Source organism: Galeopterus variegatus, unplaced genomic scaffold, assembly GCF_000696425.1.
Source record: "Galeopterus variegatus unplaced genomic scaffold, G_variegatus-3.0.2 Scaffold1279, whole genome shotgun sequence".
Lineage (NCBI taxonomy): Eukaryota > Metazoa > Chordata > Mammalia > Dermoptera > Cynocephalidae > Galeopterus > Galeopterus variegatus.
This window is the reverse complement of record NW_007727390.1, coordinates 258,164-268,099: the sequence shown is the minus strand read 5'-3', so window position 1 is coordinate 268,099 and position 9,936 is coordinate 258,164. Positions and strand designations below refer to the sequence as shown.

Below are 9,936 nucleotides of genomic sequence, written 5' to 3'. Positions count from 1 at the left end.
CCCCCCCCCCCCCCCCCCCCCCCCCCCCCGGGCAATGGCCCCCCCCCCCCGCATGCTCCTGGCTCACAGGACTGTGACAGCCCCCGCCTCCCGTGATAGGCACTCGGTGTCACGGGAGGAGTGTGCAGCTCTTCGCAGGTGGGCATGGTTAGCTCACGAAAGGCTGCTGTCCTCCCTGGGTCGCTGTGGGGACTGCAGATGCGGGCCACCTCCTATTCATCTCCTTCTCCGCTGAGCCCTGTGCCCAGGGCTTCTGCAGGAGAGCCCAGGGTGGGCAGCAGGGAGGAAGGAGCAGCGAAGCCAGCAGAGGTCAGGGTCTAGCTTCCCGGGCTCCAGAGGGGGCTGCACACCCGCCAGCGCACTGGAGGGAAGTGGGCACACCAGGCCTCGGTGGCCCCCGTGTTGGGCCTAGGAGTCCTGAGAAGAGGATGTCGATGCCCACATAGAACATTCTAGAGGTGCCCATGGAACCTTGCCCTGAGCATAGTCAACCCATGGGGAACAGGAGGTAAAGAAAGAAAGAACTAGGAGAACATCAAAATATGGATGAAAGAGTAGGACTTTTATGGAAAGACAAAGAGACCTGATGCTGTAATGGGGGCCACAGACCCTAACTGGACGCCCATGTCAGGCTGCAAAAGCATTGGGTGGGAGGAGACTAGCAAGCAGCTCAAGAGACCTGGAGGCCAGCCACACCGCGGAGAATCTAGGCCAGGCCTAAAGAGAAAAACCTAACATTTAAATATGTTCTGTGAAACAATACGTGCTAGGAAAAAATGGCTCCTACTAATCCGCAGGCATTTAACACTCATGCCGGGATAGGAAGTACAATTTCATAACAGCCTCCTAGAGCCAACATATTTTAAAATATTTTTTGCCCTTCTATATTGTTCCATCACTAAGGTACTTAACACATTGCACAGCTTGGTCCAAATGCCGGGTCCAGGCAGGAGGCACAGCACGGCCATTCAGAGCCCCTCCGGGAATCAGAAAGAGACCCCTGGTGGACGAGAGCAGTCCCTCCCTCGGGCACTCAGAATGCGGTGGCCCCAGGGGCACCCAATACTAAAGCCCAGACAATCTGCACCCACCCTGAGGCTTTGGAGCCTGAGACAGAGCCCAGCACCCAGGGTGTTAAACAGGATGGGCACAGACACCCTTCCAGGCCTCTGTCCTTCTCAGCGTCTACCCTTCTTGGAGAAAGACTTAGTGTCACTCACTCACTTGTCCAACCGGTATTTACCCAGAACCTGCCTTCCTCAGCTCTAGGCGGGAGGCACCAGCAGCTGGGATGTGCACAAGGCGTGCCCTCGAAGCCCCCCCGTCCAGGGGAGGGCAGATCACTATGGGGGGGGGAGCAGGAGAGTGGTGGAAGTGGAGGTGGCAGGAGAAAGAGGTGGCAGCCAGAAGTGTTAGTGGACCTGGGTATTAGAAAGCTGCCCTTGGCCATCACCTTGTGAGGCCACATGGCAGACACACAACCCTGCTGGGAGCGGATCCGCCATCTGCCCTGCACGGCCCTTGCATTATGACAGAGGTGGCTTTTGGAGGAGGCAGAAGACGTATGTGAGAGAGGCTTTTTCCAGAAGGCTTCACTGTAATACTGGCTGTTGTGGCTTCTCTGAGGGGTGTTTTGAGGTTGGTTAATTAACATTGACAAGATACACAGGATAAAAGGCTGTGAGGGGAGGACAGGCTACTATGATCGTGATGTCACTGGTCATGGTCCAAGCTCACGGAGTTCGAAGCCCGCCCCCACCCTGGCCCTCCTGCACTGAGCTGCTGCTCACCAATGCCTTCGTGGTGCACGGCTAATAAAGAGAGATGAGAAAACAACCATGGAAAAATCTGATGGTGGAGAGGGATTTTTCATCTCTTGAATTATAATAAGGGGAAGTGTTGGCACCAGCTTGCTTTCTTTAATTGACTTCTCACAATGTGATAAATGGCTCAATGATCACTGCTGAACGTTCATTTCTGGAAAACCGGCTCACACCAAGGCAAGAGCCAAAGTCTGCAGAGGCAAGGAACCTGAGCTATGAGCCAGCGGAGAAGGCAGTGTCACTGGGGCTGTACCCAGGGGATGGGGGCCTCAGACCCCTGAGAGCAGGACCTAAGCCAGTTAGTATGGTCGTGGCTGGCATAGTGGCATTACGAAACTCAAAAGACATACAGACCATCACTGGGGGTAGAGGCCTTCCGACAGCGTTACTGTGTGTAACTTGTCCTTTCCTGCGTGTGTGCGGCCCCAGTGTGCGTTTATGGTTACATGGGTGTCTTCGGTCAAGGGCCCCTGAGGAGGAAGCAATCATGACCTGCTTGTATTCCAGGCTCTCCTTAAGGCCTTCAGCACTGGCCTGTCTGGACTTGGCAGCTGTGCTCTGTCCGCCTCAGCCACTGTGCTGGCCAGCTCCCTTCAGTTCAAGTGTCCCACGGCCTCAGAGGCATTCGCCACCAGTCTCACCAGGCTACAGGCTCTGAGGAGGGCGCGTGCTGGGGGGCCTGTGGACACCTGCCGACGAGGATGGTGATGACATACACACTCTAAACAAATCCAGCAGTGAAAGGAACTGAAAAGGGGAGGAGATTAAAAGAAAGGCCCATACTGGCCCAGAACAGACAGTCCCCAATTTACAATGATTCAACTTGTGATTTTTTACTTTACCGTGGTGCAAAAGCCATCCTCATTGAGTAGACACCGCAGTCTGCTTGCCCACACACTGTTCTTTTTTTTTTTTTTTTTTAAAAGATGACCGGTAAGGGGATCTTAACCCTTGGCTTGGTGTTGTCAGCACCACGCTCAGCCAGTGAGCGAACCGGCCATCCCTATATGGGATCCGAACCCGGGGCCTTGGTGTTATCAGCACCACACTCTCCCGGGTGAGCCACCGAGCCGGCCCTGCCACACACTGTTCTGTTTTTCACTTTCAGTCTATATTCACTGAATTGCATGGGATATTCAACACTTTATTATAGAACAGGCTTTGTGTCATGATTTTGCCCAACTATGGGCTGATGTACGTGTTCTCAGCATGCTTAAGGTGGGCTAGGCTCTGCTATGGATTTGGGTGGGCTAGGTGGGTTTGCTGGGATGTGAGCCCATCATACGTTGAGGAGCACCCATACTGGGAAAAGGATGTTCCATTTCAAGACACGGAGACCCCCGTGGGCACGCGGGCTGTGGTCCACACGCGGTCCTCTCACACCTGACTTGACTGCCACTTGCAAGAGGCTGTGATGCCGTCTTGGTCGGTACTTGCTGCTGCCTGGCTCACCTGTCTGCTCTGTCTTGTCTCGCCCCTGCAGCTACTACATGCTGGAGAACAGACCCCGGAACATCTACGGCATGGTCTGCTACTCCTGCCTGCTGGCCCCCCCCAACACCAAGGAATGTGAGTGCTCCTGTCCTTCCACAGCATGGTGTGTCCCATGTCAATGTCGCTCACTGCAGGGGCTGTGAAAGAAGCCCCTCCTGGCACCTGGACGGGACTCATTACAGTGACGGCATAGATGGGGCCGCTCCCATGGCCTCACTGGTCAGGCCTCAGGTCCGTGGGGTCTGCTGTAGCCAAGCTCTGAGGCAGAGGCTGGGGTTCTAGGGCAGGTCGGCCACCACCAGCCACTTCACCTCCAGGAGCCTTGGCCTCCTCACCTGTAACATGGGGTGCCAAAATCTGACCTGGCCATCTCGTGTGATTGTTGAAAAAGCGATGAAATCACAGATGCAAAGACATGTTGAAAAGTACCGCAAAGGGCCAGTGGTGAGGCTACGGGAGACACAGACATGATCGCAGTTAATGAAATAGATTCCACAGAGCACATGTCAACAGTCGGTCTCTGGTTTGTAATCCCGCCTGGGCTGTCTCATTCCTGCTGTCCTTGGGGTTTGACTTTTGCAGGCATCTGTCTATGAGGAAGAGCAGGTACCTCTGCTCCGGGGAATGTGTTGTGTGTTCTCTTGGATCTGTGTCGGGGAGAGACTGGTAAGGCTGGGGGAGCTGATGTCTGTCCCGGGCTGCAGGAGCACCTCTTCTCCTCTCCTTACTCTCGGTGAGGCCCACCCGCCCCATTTTCTCACAATAACCTTGTCAGGGAGAATAGAATTGGGGCCTGTGTCTTACAGGGTCTGGGAGGAAGGGAAGGAGACAAGAACATCAGCTCCCTCCCCACCTCTGGTGAAGCGGAGCAGACCTTAGGTGCTGGGTCAGGGTGCCCTGTGGGGAGGGCCGCTCCCTCCCTTCCAGATGCTAAATAGGTGAGCCTGGCTGCTGCTGGATTTGCATGTCTTTAAAAGTGAGCTTTCCTTCCCAGCCATATGCTAATTAATTCACAGATTGGAGGTGGCCTGGGCTCTGCTGCCAGCCTGGCCTGTGGTGAAGTGAGCTGTCACTGCCAATGTGTATCCTGTGGGGAATCCAAACCAACTGATTCCATACCAGATAATTCTGGGATGAAGTCCTAATCTGGGAAGATGTCAGACACTCACCACCTAATTAGAAAAGGCTCTTTGTCTACAGATCCTGGGAAGCCAGCGATGCTCCACGTGGGGCCAACAGGAGCCTAAAGTCAGCGCAGGGCCGCCTCACTCTGTTCAGCAATGAGGTCTGTCACACGGCGGAAGCAAGCAAAGCCCTCAGTGCTGGAGGTTTGGCAATGAGTGCACCCTCTCCCCACCCCCAACCCTTAACTGCTTCCTGCTCACAGTAAGGCCTCATGGTAAGTTCTTAGAATCCAGCAAAGAAGCCCAGGGATCAGGAGCCTCCAGTCCTGGCAGTGCTGCCAATTAGCTCTCATTAGAGTTCCCCTGGGCAAGTCACCAGGCCTCTGTACGTCTACCTGGGAAATGGAGAGATGCAGCCAGCGAGGCCTCGTGGTGTGCCCAGAGGACGCAGGCCTGCCTGCCTGGTGTATAGGGCGCTGCTGTCCACATCTGTGGCTGCACTTAGTCTGTACTGGTCTCAATCCAGAGGTCTCTGTACCCAGGGCACCTGCCCAGGACTCAGCAGAAACATCAGAGCCAGAAAGGCTGGTCATGACACGGCCCCACAAAGTCAAAATCCAAACTCGCAGGACTGCCAGCAGCAGCCCCAGCCCAGGAAAGGACCCCAAGCCCACAGCCAGGGGCCAGAGCAACTTTTCCTCCAACCTGTTTTGATTTGATATACCTGGGCCCTCCTGGAGCAGTAAACAGCCTTGATGGTCAGAGTCAGTGAGTGGTGGATTACACACACCGCAGTCAGACACCTGCCAGGGTCCCAGGCAGACGCCGTCCAGGAGTGGGCCTGAAGCGGCAGAGGAGATGGGCCAGGCCCCCGGCTGCCTCACACCACCGGAACCGAACCCCACGCCCCCTCGCACCATGCTGCGTGGGTGCTTCTCTGCTTCTCTGTGAAGCGACAGTGCAGGGCCGCAATCCTCCTCCAGGCCTCCGCAGGTTTCTTACATCACACACTGTGGGGGCCACCCCTGACTCCTCAGGGCTGGGCGGCCTGAGAACGTACATTTTCAACAAGTTTGAGAGCCAGTGGTGTAGGTTAAGAGTCCCAGCTCTGGAAATTCACTGCACGAGTTAGACAAGGGACCCGAGCTCCCTGAGCCTCAGTTTCCTCATATGCCACCAAATGGTGCCCACTTCCCAGGCCACTGTGTGACTCGAGTGAGCTCACGCCCACCCTCAGTGCCTCCTGAGTTGTTGTTCCCGTGATGCCGCCCACAAAATAACCCTCAGGAGAAATGAAAAAGCAACACCTGCATACTTTTAAAATGGAATAAAATCATTCAAGTTTCTGAGATTGCCAAGTAGTGAAGGGGTTACCAGAGTTGACAGCTGTTGGGAACAGATCGATCCTGCCTTCAGGCCGAATGTCACCGTCAATGAAATTGCACGCACAGAGGAACTTAGCGCTGAGCCTGGGTCTCTGTGACCACAATACCGTGGGCGCCTGCAGCCGCCTGTTTCTGTTTTCTCTTCTATAGAACTGAGAAAATAATACCGGCTCAGTGTACCAGTAGGGTTGTCACATACGTGTACAAAATCCTTTGAACACTGGAAGCACAAAGCAAGTGTAAATGACCACTCTTCCTAAGCCACGTCGGCTACGTGGTGTGGCAGGGGGCCCTGCACGGGCTTCTCAGACCTGGACGTGCACACGCGTCACCGGGAGACCTAAGAGACAGATGCTGACGCAGCAGGGCTGGGGTGCGCCCGAGACCCTGCAAGCCCGGGGACCCCGCAAGCCCGGGGACCCCGCTTTGAGCCGGGCTGGGTTCCCGTGACTCTGCCCGTCGTCCCAGGACCCGCCACCAGGGGGAGCGCAGCCAAGGCGCCGCCGCGGGGCGCCCTCGTGGACGGCTCTGAGAATCAATGAACACGCCGTTCTTCCGCACCCTGCTCACCGCGTGTGCGGATCCAGCCGGTCTCTAACACGCCCCGGCATCTTTCTCAGCTGCGTGGCTTCACAGAGCTCAAAGGCCCCCGTGCACGCTCTCCTGGCTTCGATGCAGGTGCACTCCGCCGAGCCGGGCGTCAGGCTGATGCGTCCTGGGTGGCGCTGCTGCTGTCGCCCGGGACCGCGGCTCTCACTCACCCTCGCCGGCTGCTCAGAGCGGAATCCACGCGGAAGCGACGGGACGGCGGGACGGCGGGACGCAGACAGCAGACGTCCTGACCGTGCTCGGAGGGCCAGCGTGCGGGCTGCGCCGCGCCGTCCCGGGACTGACCCGACCCGGGGCCCCGTCTGCGGTCCACACACAGTCCAACCCCGCCCCGCCCCGCGTGGGGACCCACAGCACGGGGAGGGTGGCGGCGGCAGGACCAGGAGCAGCCTGGGCCCCTCCGACTTCTCGGCCTGCTCTCTTCCCGTCTTAAAAGGCTGGGTTTGCCCAGACCCATTTTACACATTGCATTTATTCAGCAGGATGCAGACTTTCATAATTCTGGGACGTACTTTCAAGTGTTCGGGGGTGATGCAGAGCAGGTGCCTGTTTCCTCTGGGGATTTTTCTAACTCCCCTGACAAACAGCGGGAGCTTCTCTGTCATCACCAGAGACCTGGCTCCTGGCTCCCAGCTCCACGGGCTCCGCAGGCGCCTCCCCGCTGCGCTCACACCACACCCAGGGCTGCTGCGAGTTGGAGCTTTAGGGCCAGATCAGCTCCCCTGTTCTCCCTGATAACGGGCTTATCAAACGTCTAGTAGCAGCCCTGCAGCCGCAGGACAGGGGAGATGGGGGGCTCCTCCTCTGGTCTTACACACCTCCTCTCTCATCTGGAGGGCAGGGGTATGGAATTGTGGACAAAACAGACTGAATGAGATACGCGTTGTTTTAATAATTTAACTGAATTCGGGGCAAGTCCTTTTTTATTTTTCTTTTGCTACAAGCATACTCCTTTCACCTGCCTGCAATAGAGCTGCCGCTCTGGACGACTCTAGCACATGCTTACATTTATTTGTGACTTGACACTCTTTGCCTCTCTCCCTTCTGCTAAAGGGACGGCTCCTTTCCTCATGGCTGAGCTCAGCTCCTGGGAAGAGGTCCACTGTCAGCAAGTGGGTTGTTGCCCCTAGTGGCCTCGGTGGCTGTGGGTATGTCTAAAATCCGCATGTCCTCCTTCTCCTTCTGCAGACAGTGTAGCCACTTGGATTCCACTGCTGGATCCCCTTGGGAAGTGTCTCCCCCCACCCAACCCCACCAGCACCTTCTCCAGGGATCCTGGGGGCTGCCACTTGGTAAGGGCGGAGAGCGGGGTAGGCTGAGGGGTGGGATGGGGCCATGCCTACAGGGCAGGTGCAGCGGTTAGCTCCAGTCCTGATGTTGAGAGACTGAGCACTGGACAAGTGGTGAGTGGTCCACCTCTTGCCCACCGCACCCTCACCTCCTCACTGCCCGAATGTACTCAGAGCAGAGGTGTCTCTGACCAGCTCAGGGATCAGTGAATAGCCGGGTCTGGGGCTGCTTGGTCAGCGCCAGTTGGAGTTTGCTTTGGGGGAAGTGTCCGGTACAACAGAGCGGAGGCTGGGCTGGTGGAGGGCACGGGGGCGCCTGCTGTGCAGCAGCCCGCACATGTTGTTTGGGGACATCGTGTGTAATCTGCCAGGGTGCAAAGGCATTTCCTACGTCTGAGTGCTCACTGGGCTGCTTTCATTGTCTCTCTCTCTAGATCACAGGCCCAAGTGTATTTTGTCCCTGTCCCTACCCCTGTCATCTGTCTCAGCTTGCAAGCCTTGGCAGGAAGGGACAAGAAGAGACAAACAGGACAAATGTCCACAGCCCATGGGTATTTCTTTTCTCGGACAACATGTCTTAAGCTCCCTTAGGCCCCTTACCAAACAGATAAATCAGCTTCCTTTCAATGCCCTATTTGCTTTTTAAAAAGTTTTCTCATTCACCTGATGAAGTTTGAGAGGCTGCTTCCCAGTGCGATTTGAATGGCCAGGAAACCTGAAGCCCACCTTATCACACTGCAGACCTTCAAAGGGAACCTGCTGAGGCCTGTGAGTAGGACAGGTGCAGCCTTCACCTCCTGTGTTCCCAGCCAGGGGCCCGCACCTTTCCACAAGTTCCTCCCCAACGGGACAGTGGCTCTAAGGCCAGGTGAGAAGGCTGAATTTAAAAAGCAGAGATTTATCACAAGTTGGGATCTCACAGGGGAAAAAGCTTCCCTTTGTCGTCCAGGAAGGCAAGGAATCTCAGCTTGCCCCTAGTGGGCAAGCGACACTTCCACCCCAGCCGACAGTTCCATTTCCACCCAACCCTGAGCAATAGGCCGCCTCTCCACCACTGCTGCTGCGCCTGGGACCTCACAGAAGTGCTGAACCATCAGCCAGCCCGCTCCATCCCCTGCTCCCTCCCAAGCCCCCAACCTGTGTGCTTGTGAGTTTCCTATTTGTGTTGCAAGGTGTGAGGACTGAGAAGTGTCTGGCTGCCTCTGCTGTGGCCCTGCTAGGGGAGCCTTGTGTTGGCGTGGGCTGACCAGGGCACAGCGTCAAGCCATTCCTCTTGGCTGGGATGCACTGGGGAGGACCGGGGTGCGTTGATTTTGGGCAGGCTGCTTCTCTGTAGTGCAAACCCACTTCACAAATTTCTCCAGAACTGGAAGAGATGAAAGCGAGAGAGGAAATTCATTTGCAACAAGATTGTTTTTATTAATTGCAAAACTTGAGTCCAGCCTAGAAGAAGGCTGACCTTCGGGATGTCGTCCATTCTGTGGCAGAACAGCTGTTCCACTGTGATGTGACTGAAAGCAAATGTGCTCCCACCTATCTTGCTGAGTGACACTGTTCCCAGAGAAGGGCTCTCTGAATCACGCCGTGAGGAAAGCAGAGCACATCTCTGCTCCTAAACAGATGGGTTACAACTATTTTTAAAGCATATCTTAGGAAAAATCCTAGTGGGAAATACCCCAACAGGCAGCTTTGGACGGCGAGCGCATGGATGGCTCTTCTAGCTCTTTCCCCAGTTCTTATTTTTTCCAGGTTTTTAATAACAAGCATATATTACCTTTATGACTAGAAAAAGTGTTAGGAACACATTCTTGTTCTGCATAATTGAAGGAATTAGCCAAGTGTGATTCCGCCCTACTAATACTTTATAGAAACATTCTTCCCTCTTTTTATAGATTGCATGCACTTTGTCTCAGGAGTTGGTGGGGCTTGCAAAACTTTGTTCAGTTTTAGCAGAGTTGTCATATGTGTCTCTTTATTTAAAGAAAAATAATGCTGTAAGCTCAGAATACTCTCCAGAGATCATTAAACACTCTAAGAAATAAAAATATTTCCCTCCCGCCCGCCTCCTGCCAGCCTGTTGACAGTCGAGGATTCAGACCAATTGGCTCTATCTCTGCATCTCATTTTTCAGTCTTTTAAGGTGATACTTCTCTGGATCATTTGAGGTGATTTTGTTCTCCTTGCAGGTGTGGGAGCCACTTCAGGGGTCTCT

At 55.1% G+C, this 9,936-nt stretch overlaps 1 protein-coding gene across 1 annotated transcript in view; it reads left to right on the top strand.

The window, feature by feature from the left end:
• The window catches only part of EDAR (ectodysplasin A receptor), a 98,369-nt gene that overhangs the window by 73,024 nt on the left and 15,409 nt on the right, over positions 1-9,936 (top strand). Inside the window, exon 6 of the mRNA XM_008576052.1 lies at positions 3,307-3,392. Coding sequence (XP_008574274.1) covers positions 3,307-3,392 — 86 coding nt within the window. The remainder of the gene's footprint in view (positions 1-3,306; positions 3,393-9,936) is intronic.